Raw genomic sequence first — 18,912 nt, forward strand, 5'->3', positions numbered from 1 at the left:
GCTGGTTTGGGCTCTCGGAGCCTGGCAGGCTGAGATGAGCAATAGGAGGAATGAGCCACGTCCTAATTTTTGCAGTGTGAGGCACTGTGGGATAAAGGCTCTCCCTGCTGGGCTGTGTTCTCCCGCAGCAGCATCCTTTGGGATTCGGGGGCACATCCCCCTCCGAGGAACCAGCCACGGGGTCTGTGCTCCCCCAGGAACATGCTTCATTGCCGGCAGCTCTGAGGCCCTTTGAAGGGATTTGTTTTCATTTCCAAGGACAAAATGATGGAGGATCCCACGGAGTCGGGAACTGCAGGAGCTGTTGAAGCCGTCCCACACCCCCCGGGCGGGATCTGGGTCTGTGTCTGAGTGATGGACACCCATGTGTGGGGCTGCCCCACTGCAAACCCCTCAGGGACACAGAGCTGGGTGTGTGTGGGGGTAAGTGGGTAAGCAGAGCTCCAGGGGGAGCCCCCAGCCCCAGCTGGGATCACTCCAAGCCCCGATCCACAGCCTGACACCCGAGCCCCCCCTAGGCCCAAACCCCCTCACATTGAGGGGATGGGAAACGCAGCCCCACTGCCTCCAGCTCCTTCCCATTGCACAACACAACCCTGGGTGCATCGGATCCGATGGCAGCTCAGCATGCAAAGCAAATTAAGACCAGAAGACGGGAGCAGCAGCTCTTTCAAGCCCGTCGTCCCGCTGCTCGGAGCCCTCGCCCAGAGGCAGTGAGACGTGGTTCTCATTCCCGTGCCTTTGCTGGTGTTTATTATTTCTCCTTCCATTGTGCAGGGTCCCCTTTCTTCCCTGCATGCTCATCCCTCGGGGCTGAGTGAATCAGAGCCGTTTTCTTCTGTGGATTATTGCCTCCCCCCTCTCCAACTTTTGGGATATATATATTCTTCAGACGGCCCGAAATCAATCAGCCCAACTCTGGGACAACCTGCAGGGCTAAGGGCTGAGCTGGGAGCACGGAGGGGCAGCGCCCCTTCAGACCCGTGCTCCCACAGGCTCCATCCCTTCTCTCTGTGCTTGCAGCTCCGGGCCGTGGATGAGCCACGACAGCCCACGGCTTTGCAGGGAAATACATATTTAGAAAGCAGAGGGCATTATCCCCTTAGATTATTATCACTTGAATGTAGGTCGGCACGACAGCTTAGGTGGAAAAACCATCTTCCTCACTACGCTTCCTCGCGCTGTTTAGTCCCCTCTGCTCACATTGCTGTGGGCAAAGGCATCTCCCCTTGCTGGCAGCATCCCTGCAGTGCTCAGTCTGCACCTGGGGGGGGGGGTCTCTCACCCTTGTGCTCCCCACACCTCTCTGCCTGCACTGCTCCGCAGGTGAGATACGGCACCTGCATCCCCTCAGCGTCCCCCGCTCCCATTCAACCTCCCTGTGTTTTCCCTTCCATCCGTTATTTGCCATCCTTTCAGCGCCTCCCTGAGCGCTGGGAACCTCGGATGACTGAAGGGGGGGGATGGAGGATGGAGGGGTTGGTGGCCCCCGCGATGCCATCGCCATGGTGACAGATGGCAGCCGAAAACGCGGGGATCGGGGTCAGATGAGAGCAGCGCTGGATGCGGGCGGATATTTATAGGCTGCTGCCCCGATGCTGCTGGGAACGCGATGCTCTCGGAGCACGGGATGAGCCCTCCGCCGGCTCTGCGGGGCACTGCTCCTCCAGGGGAGGCATTACTCATCCGCACGCTCTCTGTGCTTTAATCCAGGCTGCTCCCCGCTCTGCCGGCGGAAAAGTACAGGGCTGAGTGAGCTGCGGGAAGGTGGGGGGGGGGGGGCTGCGAAGGAAAACGGCCCCGGGGTTGGGGAGCTGAGCAGGCAATGGGGGCTGGAGCTCTGCGCCTTGGGGCACTGGGTCTGAATCCTCCATAGGATTCCTCTTCCAAAGGTGTTTTTCCTCCTGCTGGGGGAACCAGGAGCTGGGTACGGGTACCAGTGCCCCCTGCACCATCCATGTGTCGGCTGGAGAAGCTGCGCTGCTGAGCATCAGGCGCTGAACCGACAACGAACCCCTTTAAAAATCCCCACTTCCCCATCAATAAATCAGCCCTGCAGGCTCCGGCTTTCCTGGCGAACCCAATTAGGTGCTTCCCAAAGGCAGGGCCGATCCCTGCAGGTGTGCTGAGCTTTCTGCTCGACTCCCCGCAGCATCAAAAGCAGCTTAAAGTGGTTGCGGTTAATTAAACCTACGACGGAAGCTGGGTGTGATGTTTGCGTGCCCCGCAGAGGCGGCCGCGTCCGTATCTTTCTGCTTTCCTCCTAATAAAACACACGGTGCTTCTCCATGGCTCCAAAGCACCAAATCCCCCCTTCGGGAGGCAAAGAGACCACGGAATCCCACCTGGAAAGGCAGAACGGGGGTGGGAGGGCGCTGTTGGGGCCTCTCGTACGGACCTCAAGGTGGGCAGAAGGAAACCCGCCCCTTCTCTTTTATTCTATTACTTTTAATACAAAGGCCCCATCGGAGAACCCGGAGGGGGGTTGTAAGGGGGAGGGGGGGGGGGAAAGCTGCCTCCCCAGCGTTGACGTGCAGCCGTGCCGATGACTCAAGCCTGCGTCAGGGGCTGCGTGTCGGCTGTTATTTATTTATTTTAACGTGTGTGGTTGGGGGGGGGGCATTGAAATATATACAGAGATCTTTAATTATTCGGGAGCGGAGAGAGGAGTTGCCTCCCCTCGGGCGCAGCGCCGAATCCAACGCGCATCCGCGGAGCAGAAAGGGGGGTTGGGGAGGGGGGGGGGGGGGTTGGAAAAGACAGGCGGCGGCCGCGCAGCGTCACCGCGGAGGCAGAGGAGGTACCGGCAGGACCGGCGGTACCGGCGGCGGCGGTTTCCCCGGTGGCCCCGCAGGTACCCGGCTCCGCCGCCGCCCGGGGGTGCGAAGGGGGGGGTGTGTGTGTGTGTGAATCTGGTCCGTTCCTCCCGGCGATCCGCTCCGTTCCACCCGCAGCGCAGAGGTAAGGTTGCTCCCCCCCCCTCCTCCCCACTTTGCTTCCCCCTCCCCATCCATCGGATCCTTTTTTGGTTGGGTTTTATTTTGGGGGGTGGGGGGTTGGGAAAGCTGCTTGGGGGGCTGCGGGTGCGGCTCTGGCACTGAGGGCTGGGGGGGGACGATCAGCGAAAGGCTTTAAGGACCCCCCTTATGGGAGAGCTGAGGTAATGGTGGGGCTTGGTTAGGGGCTCATCCCCACCCAGGGAATAAACAGGGCCTCCAGACTGACCTTGACAGTAACATTGGGAGAGGAGAAAGCGTTCAGCTGCCATGAATATTTCACACCCGGCCCCCGAAGTGAAGGGTTTTTTTTTTGTTTTCCCTTTTTCTATTGAATTCTCCCCTCGCAATGCAGCCGGCTTCGTTTTGAGGCTGTAAAATGCGGGTCGAGGTTTCGATTTCATGCAGTTTTGGGTCTGGCATGAGGAGCCCTTGCTCCCATCGGTGTATTTCTTGCACTGGAGGTGTGTGTTTGGGGCTGACATCTTGGCCAGGTGCAGCTTTGCATCGCTTCGGGGCTGATTTGCGTCACTCCGGAGATGTGGGGCTGGAAGCAAAAATAAACCCCAAACCTCTCCCAGCTCTTTACAAAGTGCCCAGAAGGTGAAATCGTTCCGCTTCTCAGCTCCTGTCTGGCGTCAGAGGCGCCTGAGGTTGGGATCCACTGTGAGCTGATGCAACTATTTCAGGGCTCGAGAGGAACAAGGAGTTGAGCTATTCCAGGCAGGGAGTGCAGTTCGGCACCAGCATCTGCCCCGGAGGTGTCGGGATTGGGGCAGGAAGGGCAATAAAATGTGGGTCTGTCCGTCCTCCAGGTGGAATCGGAGGCGGTCAGGGTGACACCGAGAGGGAGAAAAGGGTTTGGTTGGAATGGGAAGCGATGCGAGAGCCGTTGGGGGTCACCAGGATGCGATGGAGTCGGGTTGGTGCCGAGGTGGAACGTCCTGGGTTGTGTTTGGGGTTGGTTTGTTTAGGAACACGGGTGTTTTGTGAACCACAGCGGAGGAAAGCGAGAGCTTGCGTGGGGTGCGTGGACAGTGTGGGGCAGCAGCTCGGTTCGGTGGGGCAGCAGCTCCAGCTGGGGGGGGGGTGGGGATGGGGATGGGGGGGGGGAAGGGCTCACCCCGTGAGCAGCCCGAAGGAGCCACGTGATGTGACGGCTGCTCCGAGCCGTGTCACACTGCTGCAGATGATGGATGTCTTCGCCATCCTAAATGAGACGTGAAGGGAAACGGAGTGCGGAGCATCAATGGGCTCCTACGCTTCAGACGGCGCCGAGGTTCCCCTCCTCCGGGGCTGCTGTGACTGCCTCGTGACCCATCCGCAAAACTGCCCTTTCTGTGGGTTTCTCCGGAACCCATTGATGAAAATCCGCTCTTAAACCCTTCAATGGTACGACAGCAGAGCTGGGGCTGCGCGAATTGCGCCCACCTCGCGGGTGGAGCAGGTGGCAAACGGCGCTGGGGCTGCCGTAGCCGCACCTCTGCTGGCCCGTAGGGGGCCGGGGGCTATTTATACCACCTGGACGCTGCGGGTGGTGTAAGGCAGAAGCGGAGGCAGCTCTGATTCATCCCCGAATGCGAACGGCTCCTGTGTCACGACGCTAAAACGAGCCTGAATGAGGAGCGCAGCTCTGAGCATCCCCCCCCCCTCTGCAATGAATGCCGGCTGAGCACCGCGGAGCTACACGCAAACTGCTTGCAAAGGTGGGAGCCCGAAGTCCAGCACGTCTCTATGCGGTGACTTCCCCTCGGCCTGCCCTGCTGTCCCTTGGCTTCGTGTTCCCCTCATGCTGTGTGAGTGCGGGGGGCAAGAGGGGGGACCCCGTGATGTGGGGCTGCTGCCAGTGAGTCACCGTGTGTCACCTCTGTGGGGTGTCAGAGCCTGGCGTTAATTAGCAGGGATCGTTTAAAGAAAGGGAGAGACCCCAGTGAGCTCAGATGGCAAAAAGCCTTCCCCGTGGAGCCGGAGAGGATGAGGAGGGTGAGGAAGAGCTGGACGGGAGCTCTGAGTCTCCTGGTGTTGTGAGTGAGGAGCAGCGTTAAGATGGAGGCAGCTCTGTGCGCTATGGGAGCTTTGCTTGGCTGTGGGTCAGAGCCGAGCTGCTTATCTGTGGGGCAGAAGTGCCTCCTCGGGGCTCTGCTATGCAGTCGGGGCGCTGCTCTGAGCATCCTGCCTTTGATTTCCTGGGGCTGAATGGCTCTGTGATGCAGAGCAATGCTGCTCCCAGCAGGGTCCCCCATTGCCCTCCTGGTGGCTTCGCTGCTCGGCCTTGCAGAGCACAAGGGGGAGGTGGCAGAGGTGCCTGCTCTTTGCCCCCACCTCTCTGCAAGCTCTCCAGGTCCGTGTGTGACCTTGGTTGTGTCCCCTCCCCGCCTGCAGCATAAAGCTCAGCCCTCGAGGTGGTATCCCAGGATGGGGACGTTCAGATCCCTCAGCCTTTTTCCTTCCCTGGCATCCATCTGTGCCCTGGATCCATCGCTCTCCTTCCCTGCTCTGTGACCTTGGTGGAGCTGAGCAGGGCGCTGTGCTGGTGCTGAGACACCACGGCTTGAATCTGAAGGTTATTTTGAACTCATCGCATCCCAGCCTGGCCTTTTTTGTCGCCCCCAAATGGAGCATAAAGTGCAAGATTTGGATGCAGGCACTGCTCTGCCCATGGGAGAGGAGAGAGCTGCCCTGTGCCCTGAGCTCCATCGCTACTGATGGGTTTCAGCCCCCCCCAGTCACCTCCCTGAGTAAGCAAGTGCAATAACCGTGGCAGGAGTGTGGGGAGGTGGGTTATCCCCGGGGCAGTGCTGCTCTTTCCTGTGTTTCCTGCCCCCACTTTCACCTCCAAATCCGCTCATCTCTTGCAAAGCCTGATCCAAACTCGATGGGAATCTCTGTGATTTCCTGCCTCGGGACAACCCCCCCCTCCTCCCACCCCCTCCATGCTGGGGATACTCTGCCTGTGGGCAGCCCTGAGCTGGTAATTGCTGCTGTCGAGCTGTGAATGGTCCTCGTTAGGAAATGAAAGACTGCTGGACAAGGCTTGAAGGAATCATTCTGGAGGAGCCTGATCCAGCCAAGGCTGGGAGCCGATGCGGTTGCTTGGCAACGGATGCAGCTTTTGGCTGAAAATAGCTTTTCTATTAGGAATAGGACCTGGCACATGGGGAACTTTCTTTGGTGTGAGGAAGCAGCGAGGTGAAGGAAAGGAGGGCCGGCTGTCCTGCTGCTTTGCTTCCCTCCAGCACCGGGATGGCTGCTTGGGAATGGGAAGGGCTGCCTGGCTGAGCTCCGTGCTTTGGAACAGGCCAGGGTTGTGAGCTGTGCTCAGGGCTGGGATTGATGTGTAAAGGGAGAAGCTCAGGAGAAACACAGGGGCCTTTTTCCTGCTCACCAGCTTGGGGCAGGCTGGGATCCTGGGCATGGCCCCATTGGTCCTCTAGGGACTGGTGGTCACTGTGGTGTCCCTGGAAGGTGAGGATGGAAGACAGAAGTAAGCACAGCCCTTGGGGAGAGTCATTTTTCCATGACTTGGGGTTTCCTATGGTTGTCCTCCAGCTGGGCCGTGAGCTACTCTGGCCCCAGTTCTCCCAGTATGGCCAAGGCTCACTGGTGTCACCGCTCAGACTGCATGGATCCTATGGCTTGGGTTCCCAGGCCAGGGCTGGGAAGGCAGCAGGGTTGGGATGATGGATGGCTTTGTGTCACCGTGGCTGTTTTGCAGATGTTATCTGCCATAGAGCTGCCTGCGGTGATTGAACTGCTGGCTCTCACCCACCTTGTGCCTGATAACGTCCAAAGAGGATGGAGAGCCCTGGTGTTTGTCACTGTCACCTGAGTGCTTTTGAGCCCCCCTGAGGAAGCAGCATAGGGCTGCTCCCACTTAGCATCCCTAAAGAATATACCCAGAGCATGAGGGGGGGGGGGTGATGGAGACCTGTCCCCCCCCCATGCTGCTGACCCCTTCCCACACAGGTCTTGCTGATGACGAGGAGGTGAGCCCCGAGCAGCTCACACGGGACGTTCCTCTTCTCCTCTCACCCCATCCCAGCCTTGGGGGTGGCACGGAGCCGTCCTGATGCCGAAGAACAGCAAAGTGACGCAGAGGGAGCACAGCAGTGAGCATGTCACCGAGTCGGTGGCCGACCTGCTGGCTCATGAGGAGCCCGTGGACTATAAACGCAGCGTCCTCAATGTGACAGGAGAGGCTTGGGACAAGCAGAAGGATGGGGAGGAGGAGCTGGAAGCAGAAAACAGGCCGGCGTGGAACAGCAAGCTGCAATACATCCTGGCTCAGATTGGCTACTCTGTGGGGCTGGGAAATGTCTGGCGCTTCCCTTACCTGTGCCAAAAGAATGGAGGAGGTGAGAGATGGGGCTCTGGGGCTGTTTGTGGGCTGATCTGAATGCTGGGGGTGGAGGGAGCAGAGGGGGTGGTTTGGGAGGTGAGGGGCAGCTGGGAGCTGCTGGCCGTGCTGCGGTGCAGAGCTGCAGGAACGTCTTCTTAAAGGATGCTCATCTGCCCACCCTGAGAACAAGGCAGATCCCACTGGTACGTTCAGGGCTGCAATGGAGCCCTGATTCTGTTGGTAGGGAGCTCTCTGCATCTGTGACTTCCTGCCCATGCCAGTTAGATGGGATCAGGATCCAGCTCTGGGCAGGTCAGGTGCCAGGCCTACCTCATTTCCCCATATAACAGATCTGAACCCTCAGCAGCCACAAGACTCACTGTAGTGGGGTCAAGTTGGGCTTGACATCCCCCCCTTCACACACACTCATCTATCTCACCCCTTGTATGCAAGGGCACAAAGGGGCACGTTGTGGGATGAGCTGATGCTGTAAGAAGCCCCTTGCTGCTGTATGACAGCTTCCTGCAGCAGGTTGCCAGGTTATGAGCCACCTTCTATTGCACAGATGGAGAAACTGAGGCACGGAGCTGGGATCTGACTGGCACAGCAATAAGCTGCTCAGTGCAGGGGGGGATGGCTGCTTCCTTTCTGCTCCCATCTGCTTGGGGGGGGGGAGGGAAGGGAGAACAGCCTCGTGCTGGCAGTGAGATGGGCCTGAGCCAAACCTGAGCCAAACTCCCTGCACTTGGTGTGCTGGGAGCTGCATGTGCTGGTGATGAGTCACAGGCATGAGCTGGTGGCTGCCCTCCCAGAGGTTGGTGGGGGGAAAATCTCTAAGATTGGACAAGTTTGCATCCAAACGGATCCATCTGTCTCGTCATCTGGAGATCGTGATGCCCCTGAGGCTGTTGCAGGGTTGAGAAGCTCGTGGGTGTTCCCAGTGACACCAGTGTCCAGCTGCACACCGTATCTCCGTTTTTCCTCCTCCTTAATGAACCTCTTAAGGAACCTCCTCACCTCTGCTCCAAACACATCCCCAGCCCCATCCATCCCTGCCCTAGTGCTGCTGGCTGTCACAGGGCTGTAAATCCCAGCTCTGCAGCCACGTGCTCCCAACACCATCCGGCAGCCCCTGGCAGAGGCTGCAGCCATTCATCAGCTGGGCGCTGCAGCGTGAGTCATTGCATCTTTTACGGCCATTTGGTTATGCTTCATGAACTGCTAATTCCTCTCTGGTCTCCCCAATTAAGTGGAGATTAACCGCCTTTATGTTCCGAGCTGTTTTACCCCCGAGCAGAGACTCTGTATATCCTGCACATACCCACACTGCCTGGGGATGCTGCAGGGCTCCCTGTCACCCACGTGTGTTTTCTATTGCAAACAAAGTGATGTACCAGACACAGCCTGTCTCTCGTTGGGTTATAAGAGCAGGCAGACGGCTCCATGACAAGCTTTGTATCCCTACCAGGTGCCTACCTGGTCCCATACCTGGTCCTGCTCATCATCATTGGGCTCCCGCTGTTCTTCCTGGAGCTGGCAGTGGGGCAGCGGATCCGACGGGGCAGCATTGGTGTCTGGAATTACATCTGTCCTCGCCTCGGTGGCATCGGCTATGCCAGCTGCCTGGTGAGCATGCAGTGGGTTGCATGGGATGCTCTGCAGGCTGTAGATGGGGGGATGGCCTGGGGCAAACCTCACTGAGCCCAGCGTGGCTGATTGGAAGGTTGAGTGGAGTTTTCAGCTCCATCTGTGGGTTTAGGGCTGGTTTGGGAATGAGCCCATCCATGTTTCTGGATTCCTGCCCTCACTGCTTCACGCTTTGTCCTCCTTCCCCCCACAACCCAGGTCTGCTTTTTTGTTGGTCTCTATTACAACGTCATCATCGGATGGAGCATCTTTTACTTCTTCAAGTCCTTCCAGTACCCTCTTCCCTGGAGCGAGTGCCCCATTGTCAAGAATGGCTCCATGGCTGGTGAGGAATGGGAGAATCCGATGGGAAGCGGGGCTGAGGGACACCAAAGACCCTCAAAGCCTTCAGCTATTGCAGGCTGGGGACGCTGGAGGCTGGGATGTCTCCTGGGGACGTGGATTGAGTGAGAGGAGGCAGCGGGTGGCTCTTCCCCAACCCCTCATTCTCTGGTACCCCCATTCGTTCTCAGTTGTGGAGACTGAATGTGAGAGGAGCTCAGCCACCACCTACTTCTGGTACCGGGAGGCTCTGGACATCTCCAACTCCATCTCAGAGAGTGGGGGACTCAACTGGAAGATGACCCTCTGCCTGCTGGTGGCCTGGAGTCTGGTTGGCTTGGCCATGATCAAAGGCATCCAGTCCTCGGGGAAGGTGGGTAGCAGCAATCCGTCCTCCAGATGTGTTGGTTTTCCATGGTGTTTGGATGGAACCCATCTCCAGATGTGCCAGATGTTTCACAGAGGGTAGCACAGGGCAAGGAGGCTGCTGTCCCATGGCAGTGGGGTGGTATCACATCCCCTATGCCCAGGAGGAAGCCCCCATCCACATCACTGGGACACTGGGAGGGAGCCCCATGTTGGGAACTATTGGTGCTGGGAGGTGATGGGGATGCAGAGTTGTCCTTCCCCAGGGCTCACTTGGCAACAGCAGTTTGGGTCCAGTTTGTGATGTCCTGGGGATGGATATGGGGACGGGGCTGATGTAAAGGAGATGGTGCCCACCCTGCATGCATCCCTCTTGCCCCAGGTGATGTATTTCAGCTCCCTCTTCCCCTACGTGGTGCTGGTTTGCTTCTTGGTGCGGGGCCTCCTGCTGCGTGGGGCGGTGGATGGGATCATGCACATGTTCACCCCCAAGGTAAGAGCTCAGCAGACTCCCAGCGGGTTTATCCTCTGGGCTGCTCAACCTTTGTGCACGTCATTTCACAGAATCCTATTTTTCCCTTGTTTCCACCCCAAAAACCGGAGTGTCAGCCTCAAAGGTCCCAATAAATGGAACAAGAGGTGTTGCTGAGCCATAAGATGGTCACCAAGGTGCTGCCTGAGGCATCGCTCTTTGGGTGGGCGAGGGGAGGGGTGCCCTCAGCAATACATTTATATAAGGGCTTAGGGGCTCTGTGAGATGATGCTGGCTGGTAGCAAAACCTCCGCTGGTGTTTATGCAATTAACTGGCTAATTAATTAATGATGAAGAGATGCAGATGAAACAGCTCAGCTGGCGAGTCTCTTACAAGATACTAATTAGGATCTCCCAATGAATGGCTCTCGCAGGCACACAGCCCTGCTGCAGGGGAAGGGGGGGGGGGAGGGGGTGAGGTCCGGGGTTAAATGATCCCAAAGGCTCTGGAGGATGGGAACAGCTCTGGCACCACCACACCCCCTCATTCCTTTTTCTATGTCCCCTCTCCACAAGCTGGACAAGATGCTGGACCCCCAGGTGTGGCGGGAGGCAGCCACTCAGGTGTTCTTTGCCCTGGGATTGGGCTTTGGGGGGGTCATCGCCTTCTCCAGCTACAACAAGCAGGACAACAACTGCCACTTCGATGCCACGCTCGTCTCCTTTATCAACTTCTTCACATCCGTCCTGGCCACCCTGGTCGTGTTCGCCGTGCTGGGCTTCAAGGCCAACATCATGAATGAGAAATGCGTGGTGGAGTAGGTGGATTTGCTTTCTGTCCATCTGGGGGTAGGGAAACCTGTGCTGGTGGGGCTGTGGCTCAAGGACTGGGTGATGCTGTGTTTTGGTGGATCCAGATTGCTTGTGATCAAGACCTGGATCTCCAGAGGTGCCCCCTTGTAGCTGAGGGCACAGTTTATATCTGGCTTTGGTTGGGCACTAAGCTCTACCAGGTTCTTGCATTGGATGGAAGGGGATGTCTCTGGGTGACCAGGCTCTGCTTTCCCTTAGGAATGCTGAGAAGATCTTGGGGTACCTGAACACCAACGTGCTTAGCCACGACCTCATCCCACCCCATGTGAACTTCTCCCACTTGACAGCCAAGGACTACAACGAGATGTACAGGGTGATCATGACGGTGAAAGAGGGGCACTTCAAAGAGCTGGGCTTGGATGCTTGTCTGTTGGAGGATGAGCTTGACAAGGTACCCCATGGCATTCCCAATAACCTTGTCTGTTGGCAGTCCCTGGTAGGAGCTGTTCTGTTTGTGTGGCTCCTGGCGCAAGGAGGGTCCAGTGACCCTCCAAGGATGGGAATTCCCAGTTCCTGTGGTCTTTCCTGGGCTGTGGGGATGGTCTGCGTGTAGCAAACCTCATGGGGTCATCACCACTTCCACACTGGGTACTAGAGTGGATTTTTCTTTCCTTGATGAGTTGTTCAGTGGGACAAGAGAGCCCTGAGACACACAGCCTGACATGTTTCTTCATCCTTCTGGTCTTTTCCCCATGAATAGTCAGTGCAAGGAACCGGCCTGGCCTTCATCGCCTTCACAGAAGCCATGACCCACTTCCCAGCCTCACCATTTTGGTCCGTCATGTTCTTCTTGATGCTGATAAACCTGGGGCTGGGCAGCATGATTGGGACCATGTCAGGCATCACCACACCCATCATCGACACCTTCAAGGTGCGGAAGGAGGTGTTCACAGGTGAGGGCTTCTGCATCCTCATGGGTTGGGGCTGGAGGGTCCCCACTGCCATTCTAGAAGAGCGCATGTGGATGTGTATTGGGATCAGACCCTATGGCAGAGGCCTTTGTTCCCCTTGGGACCGTAGGATCATTAGGGTTGGGAAAGGCCTCTAAGATCATTCAACCACTGGCACATCACCATCATGCCAACTGATCCGTGCTCTATTAACTGTGCCCATTTGCTCCCCGCAGTTGGTTGCTGCATCTTTGCCTTTATGGTGGGCCTGATCTTTGTGCAGCGCTCTGGGAACTATTTTGTCACCATGTTTGATGATTATTCAGCCACGTTGCCACTCACCGTCGTGGTCATCCTGGAGAACATCGCCGTGGCCTGGATTTATGGCACTAAGAAGTAAGGTGTTTGTACCAGAAATGGAATATCTTGGCTGTAACTCCTGGTTAACCCCCCCTCCCCACCTTCCAGTTCTTTCCTGACTTCTTTTCCCAGCAGACAAGCTCTGATGGAGCAAATACCCTGAAGGCAGTTTCTGCCCTAGGTGTAACCCAGAACAAGTCCTGCTAGTGGGTATCTAGCTTTGGTTGTGGTGCTCTGGTGCTTCTCATTATGGTTTTGTCTGAGGTTTCTGGAAGGGCACCTCACTTCCTCAGTGCTTGTTCTTGTTGTCAGGAGCTGAATAGAGCAAGGGAGGCTCGGGTGGCCTTTACCCTGGGAGGTTCCCAACCCATCCTATAGGTTTGAAAGACACTGAGATGCTTTCCTAGCTCAGCTGGGCTCTTCTCCAGGCTCTTTGTTGAGTCTAACCTGCAGCAGGGCTTCCTGGGAGGGAGTTTCTTGCTGGAAGGTGGGGAGCAGTGTGGTTCCATCTCTTCCTCTTGGCAGGTTCATGCAGGAGCTGACAGAGATGCTGGGTTTTCGGCCCTATCAGTTCTACTACTACACCTGGAAGTACGTCTCTCCCATCTGCATGGCCGTGCTCATGACTGCCAGCATCATCCAGCTGGGAGTCAGCCCCCCAGGCTACAGTGCATGGATCAGAGAGGAGGTGAGCACGGTTCCCATCCCAGCTCTGCTTCTTCCTCCAGCAGGGACGTGTCCCACCCTCTTGGCCATCCTTTGTCCCTGCTGCCCAGAAGGTTTGAGTTTAGCTCGGAGATTGGGCTGAAGTGTCACCTTGGGGTTCACTGACACTTCTGTCTGCTTCAATTTGCTGTCTGATAACTTCATAAGATGAAGGCTGGCAGGAGGCAGCAGGAGCTTCTGAGCACTTAGCAGGTGCTGTACCCGGCGTGCATCGCAACTCCCTGACACCAACCTCTCTTTTTCAGGCTGCGGAGAAGTTCCTTTTTTACCCCACCTGGGCCATGGCCATCCTCATCTCCCTGATCATCCTGGCTTCCCTCCCTCTGCCTCTGGTCTTCATCCTCCGGCAGTTCCACCTGGTGTCAGACGGCTCCAACACCCTCTCGGTCACCTACAAGAAGGGCCGGATGATGAAGGACATCTCCAACTTGGAAGACAACGACGAGACGCGTTTCATCCTGAGCAAGGTGCCAAGTGAGACCCCGTCCCCAATGCCCACACATCGTTCCTACCTGGGTCCTGGCAGCAACTCCCCTATGGAGATGAGCAGCGCACCCAATGGACGCTATGGGAGCGGGTACCTGACGGCCGGCACCCCCGAGTCCGAACTGTGATGGTGGGCAGCCAAACCACCCCCTGGGAGAGGAGAGGTCGTTGGGGAGTGGATCCTGGCTGTCCAGGCAATGGGAAAACGAACAAAGAAGAAACCCCTCTTTAAGTTGTAACCAAAAGCAGCCGTTCCTAGGGATGACATCGGGATTGCGGGAGGGGCAGGACTCCTCCAACAGCCCTCGGGGAAGGGCAGGACCTGGGGCTCACCTTAGGGAAGGGAGGAGCAAGGGATGCTGCAATGCTTCTCCAAGGGTTGTCCTCTCGCAGCTGAAACCCGAAGCAAAGAATCTCTCTTTTTCAAGCAGCTGGTGGTTGGAAAAAGGACCTGGCGTCAGGTGGGAAGCCAGCCATGCTTCCTCCTGCTCTCTGCCCTTCGTCTGTTGTCCTTTAGCTGGGAGGAGCCATGGCCTTATTCCAACGAGCACAATTAACCGTCGATGTTCATAGCACAAAAGGGTGCTGCCGTTGTTTGCCATCGTTGTTGTTGTTGTATCTGCTGTAGTTTTTCTAGCCGTGGACACACTCGGATAGCCACAATGTTTTGGTCGGGGTTGGCAGGGAACAGCGTGGGGTTGAATTATGGTGAGTGAGATGTGTGGGACCACAGCTCTGTGATGGCTGTCCCATCACCACCAGCACAGGGACAGCATCTGCAGGCTGTTCCCAGGTGTCAGTGGGGTGATGTGTGATCAATGTGCTCTGAGATGTTGGGATGGTGTGGTCTGTGGGCAGGCAGCTCTGCTGGGCAGCACCTCCAAAGGGAGGGATTTCATGTGAGGTTTGGAAGGGCAATGGGGATGGAGCTGGGAGCACACTGCTGGGATGGCTCTGCACATGTGGGATGCTCTGCTGCACCACCATCCCCGGTGTGGTGGTCATCTCCTCTTGCTGCTTTCTTTAGGCACGTGGAGCTGTGGGGCATCTGGCCCTATAGCAGCCCTGCTTTGGCTCTCAGGAAACTGCCCTGGGCTGTGGGGAGGTGAGCTGGCTTTTGGGGATGGCAGATGGAAGGATATATCTGAGCAGCCAGCACTGAGTCCCAGCATCCCCATCAGCTGCATCCAGGCTGCTGAGCCCTCCTTGGTGCCTGTTTGTGCTGCCTGGGGAGCGTGCGGATGCAGAGCTGTGTGAGTGAGGAAGGTTGGTTGGGGTCTCCCAGCTCTGAGTTTCTCCCCTTGATACTGAAAGCTTCCCTGATTCAAACACAAATCCAAGCATTTCTTATGGGAGTGAAGTATGGAGTGGCCATTCCTTGTTTCCCTATGGGCACAGGGGAGCAGCACCTGCTGCCTTGGTACTTTCTGTGGTCTCAAAAGCTGAGTGAGCTCCATACTTCAGTCCTGTTGGGCTGAGATCACACATGGGGGCATTTCAAATACTTTTGCTCATGAGCTCCTCTAGCCTTGCTTTCCTGCCCATTGGTGGGAGGTTCTCCACTGTATATCTCTGGTTGTTTGGGGTCCTGTGTTTGTATTCCTTCTCATTGCAGGCTGATGGCTCATACTGGCCCATTAGCACAGGGCCTTCGTTAGCCAGGGGAGAAACAAAGATGGGGACTGAACCAAAGCAGCTCACCTTGCTGATGGCAGGGGAAGCACCAGCCCGAGGATCAGCTGCTCTCCAGCCCTCATCCACGTTAACCTTCCTCTCCTCCTGCCCCTATAGAGCGACACATAGATATCCCACTGCATCACCTGCAAATGGGAGAAGCACAAAACCCATATTCCCCCCCCCTCAGCCCCCAGTTTTTCCCATCACTGCCCAGTGTCACCTTCCCAGTGGCAATGACTGAGCCCAGGGGCTGGATCCCCACTGCAGCTCCCATGGAGTTGGGGAGCGGGGCACCTCACCAGGTCCCATCTGCTGCCATGCTGTGATGCTCCTCGAGCCATGGGGGGGAGAGGGGGAGGAAACAATTAATTCCCCTTCCCACCCCTTCCATTGCCATTCCCAAGCACCGAGAAGAGGCGAAACAAATAGGAAGGTCACAAGAAAGCTATATATTATATATAGATATAAATATATAAAATATTATATGCGGAGAGAGGAGATGGAATAATAACCCACAGATTCTCTATTTCTATTGTATATTTATTCTGTAAATGTCACTGTAAATGCTGTTAAATGACAGAGTGGCCCGTGACCCTATTTTCATCCCCCAGTGCTGTACAGATCAATTCTCACTGTATATGGGACAGATTTATACCTTCTTCTTTCTCGTGCGTGGTGGGTTGCTGTGTGCCCCCCCTCCCTCAAACCCAGACCCCCACCGTAGGGGGGCTATGGGGGGGTAATGGGGGGGTGGATGCCTTTCTTTTTACCTGTGGAAGTTGTGTATTTCTCGTGGTGTTTGCTCGGTGTTAGACACAAGGGGGTCGGTGGATGGGGGGGGGGGGGGGGGGGAGGGGGGTGTGTGTGAAGCTGTAGGTGCTCCGTGTCGTCGCTGTGTGCGTGTGTTTGTCTGTGTGGGGTGTGCGCGTTGGTGTCGCGTTTGGGGTCACTTCCTGCTGTATTCGGGCACTTTGGGAGCCTATGGGAGGGGGGGGCTTTTCCCCCTGGTTCTCCCCCCCCCCCCCTCCGTGCACCTTTTTGGGGTCGCTCCCCGGTGACTTTTAGCCCTGGCGATCACTTTGGGTTTGTTTTCTCCCCGCAGAGGCACAGGGAATAGCTGATAGCTGTGAGCACAGGCACTTTCCAGTCTCCCTCCGGGCGGTCGGAGCAAGAGGGGTGGATGCTGCCGATGCTCCTGCCCCTCCCCAACCCCATCCCACCTCACTTTCCCCTTCCTACCCAGCCCAGATCCCGCTGTTAGAGCAGGGCTGGACCAGGAGCCCCACTAGGGAGATGGGCTTCCCCTCCTGCCCCCCCCCCCCCCCCAGCAGCACCCCCTGCACCCCAGCTGCTCCCGCTGCCTCCCTCACCCCTCCATCCCAGCTCTCTGCAGCAGGAGCGGGGTGTGCAGGCATCCTGTTGGCTCTGCCGACCCCCAGGGACAGCTCAGTCCAGGCAGAGCCCCCTCAGCACACGGGCTGCTCCGTTGTGGGTAAGCACAATGCTGGCCAAGCCCTCCTTGTACAGGTAAAAGCACAGATCTGGTAGAAACTCGTCCCATGTATCCTTATAGCCGGTGTATTTACCACTCGTGCCGTGCCGGCCGGACTCCTCAGCAGGTGAGGAAAGCCCTGTAATGGTCGTAATGGAGTCCAATTAAAAGTCTGTTCTTACCAAGTCTCTCCTCTGCCTCTGTTTCCTTCCTTGGGGTGGGCTGTGGGTCCCTCTGGGGCTGTGGGGAGCACCGGGGCTGCCAGCACCTGTGGATGTCGATGCCTCTATCCTGTCCTGTCGCCTCTGTCTGTCCTTCTGCCTCCTCTTATCTTCTCTGAGCCCCTTCTGTGCCTCCATCCAGCACTGGAGCTCACATGGGGTGCAGCCCCAGAAGGACTGTGGACTTGATCTTCCATCCTGGACCAGCTCAACCTGCACAGGCTGGATGGGTTACACAGGCTGGATGGGTTATACAGGCTCATAAGACATCTGCTCCTCTTGCTGTGCCTTGCTGACATGCTGGTGGCTCAGCCAGAGCACTGGGGATACTGGGAGGAGGATCAGGGATCTCCATTGACTTCAGCTGCTGGTTATTGGCTCAGTATTGAGCCCAGTGGGAAGCAGGGCTGCCTCTTCCTTCCCATCTTTGTAGCTCCCTTAGATTCTTCAGCCCTGGAGAGCATGGGGGGAGCTGAAAGAGGGGAGGATGGGTGGGAGCAAAGGAGCTGTGCAGGGGGTGGTGCACAGGTCCCGCAGGATGAGGGTTGGGACAATGGGATGCAGAGGGCAGCTCTGTGGGAGCAGGGATTGGGATGCTCCCAGTTCCCCCACAGCCACCCCTCAGTGAAGTACATGGGGCCATAAGTGCAGCCACCCTTAAAGCTTGGGGTGATGCTGGAGGGAGACCCTGCAGTACCACTCCTGGCTGCTGTGCTGAGTGCAGGAAGAGGCTTTAATCCTTAGTTGCTGTGCTGCTGCCTCATTCCCAGCCCACCCCACTGTGTGTGTGTGTGGGGGGGGAGCTTTGATTTCTCCCCTTTTCCCCTCCCAGCAGAGATATGGGAGCAGTCCAAGGGCTGAGAGTGGGGTCTGGGAGGGCACTTAACCCACCCTCCTGCTGTGGGTGCTCTGTGCAATGCAGGCGCATGGATCAAGAACCACAACGCAGGGCTGGGAAATAAAACAACAGAAAAAAGGTTAAATTGGATAAAATCACTGAGAATTCCCTGTGTTGGTGAGGTACAGAGTGGGGTGGGATGGGGTGGGGGGGGACTTTTGGGTGTCCCACCATCCAGCAGCCCTGGAGAATGAGGAGCAGACATGGTGCTGCTGTGAACCTGAAGCTTCACCCTGAGCCTTCCAATTGAGAAGCTGAAGCACTGAATGCAGTCAGCAGCTGCAAATTGGAGGCAATGGGAGCATCCTCGCTGCTCCCCCTCCAGCCCGACCTCCTGCAGCCCCCCGAAATGCTTCTGCGGAGCAAAAAACCGCAGCAGATGGAGCCGCCTGCCCGACTTTCCTGCCGGGTGGGACCCACGAGGTGGCACTGTGTGACAGCGACGCGGGCACTGCCACCGCTATGGACATCATGGGATCACAGCATGAGAAGGAACCTCCCAGCCCCCGGGGCTGAGCTGTCCCACCCCAAGCACGAAGGGCTGAGATCACAGCCCTGGAGCGGCTGCAGGTTGCTGAGGTCGGTGTGTTTTTGGCCGTGGATCCCAGTGGTGAAGGATGAGCGTGGTTGGCTCGTCTGTTGCCCCCCCCCCTCCCCATCCTCCCCCCAAAGCAGGATCAGCTCTCCCTGATTTGAGATGAAGTTGGCCTTCTTCCCCAGTTCCTCTGTGGATGCTGCGTGTTCCCAACATCATCCCATCCTCTCCTTCAGGCCATGCAGCCCTCTGAGCTCCCTACAGCCCTCGTGCTGCTCTGTGTGTGGGGATGTGTCCTGTTTGTGGGGCCTGGAGGGAGGCAGAGCAGAGACCACCAGGTGAACCTGGGCATCCCATATCTCACCCCCAGACTCCTTCTAGCGGCTGTGGCTTCCCAGGCTCTTGCTGGTCCTCCATGTGATCCTGCTCTTTTCTCTGTCCCTCACCCAGATGTGGTCAGAGAAGCCTTCAAACCCCACAGCGAGGATGAGGGAGGTCCCTTCTCCATCAGCTCTTCCTATTCTTCCTTTTTCTTCCCCTCTTTCTCTCTCTCTCCTTTATTTATTTATTCCCCACCCTATGGACATTAAAAATCTGAAGGCATATTTACAGA

At 57.1% G+C, this 18,912-nt stretch overlaps 1 protein-coding gene across 4 annotated transcripts; it reads left to right on the forward strand.

Annotated features, from left to right (window-relative positions):
• The first annotated feature begins 2,737 nt into the window (after window positions 1–2,737).
• SLC6A17 (solute carrier family 6 member 17) lies at window positions 2,738–16,827 on the forward strand. 4 transcript variants are annotated; one of them, XM_072356250.1, is made up of 12 exons: window positions 2,738–2,854; window positions 6,963–7,351; window positions 8,804–8,961; window positions 9,181–9,307; window positions 9,495–9,676; window positions 10,052–10,162; window positions 10,718–10,959; window positions 11,213–11,405; window positions 11,715–11,907; window positions 12,141–12,300; window positions 12,790–12,952; window positions 13,236–16,827. In XM_072356250.1, exons 2-12 carry the CDS (start codon window positions 7,066–7,068, stop codon window positions 13,602–13,604), a joined length of 2,184 nt encoding a protein of 727 aa, XP_072212351.1. In that variant the 5' UTR covers window positions 2,738–2,854; window positions 6,963–7,065; the 3' UTR covers window positions 13,605–16,827. The 4 variants fall into 4 exon arrangements, with proteins under 4 accessions (XP_072212351.1, XP_072212349.1, XP_072212352.1 ...); XM_072356248.1 differs by having other exon boundaries at window positions 2,784–2,961; XM_072356251.1 differs by lacking the exon at window positions 2,738–2,854 and adding an exon at window positions 4,569–4,702.
• The last annotated feature ends 2,085 nt before the right edge of the window (window positions 16,828–18,912 follow it).

Source organism: Excalfactoria chinensis, chromosome 23 (genome assembly GCF_039878825.1).
Source record: "Excalfactoria chinensis isolate bCotChi1 chromosome 23, bCotChi1.hap2, whole genome shotgun sequence".
NCBI classification, from domain to species: Eukaryota; Metazoa; Chordata; class Aves; order Galliformes; family Phasianidae; genus Excalfactoria; species Excalfactoria chinensis.

Coding starts and splice junctions, on each gene's coding strand:
- SLC6A17 (XM_072356250.1), top strand. CDS start 7,066: ATGCCGAAGAACAGCAAAGTGACGCAGAGGGAGCACAGCAGTGAGCAT. Junction 10,163..10,717: donor TGCACATGTTCACCCCCAAG/GTAAGAGCTCAG, acceptor CCTCTCCACAAG/CTGGACAAGATGCTGGACCC. Junction 11,406..11,714: donor TGGAGGATGAGCTTGACAAG/GTACCCCATGGC, acceptor CCCCATGAATAG/TCAGTGCAAGGAACCGGCCT.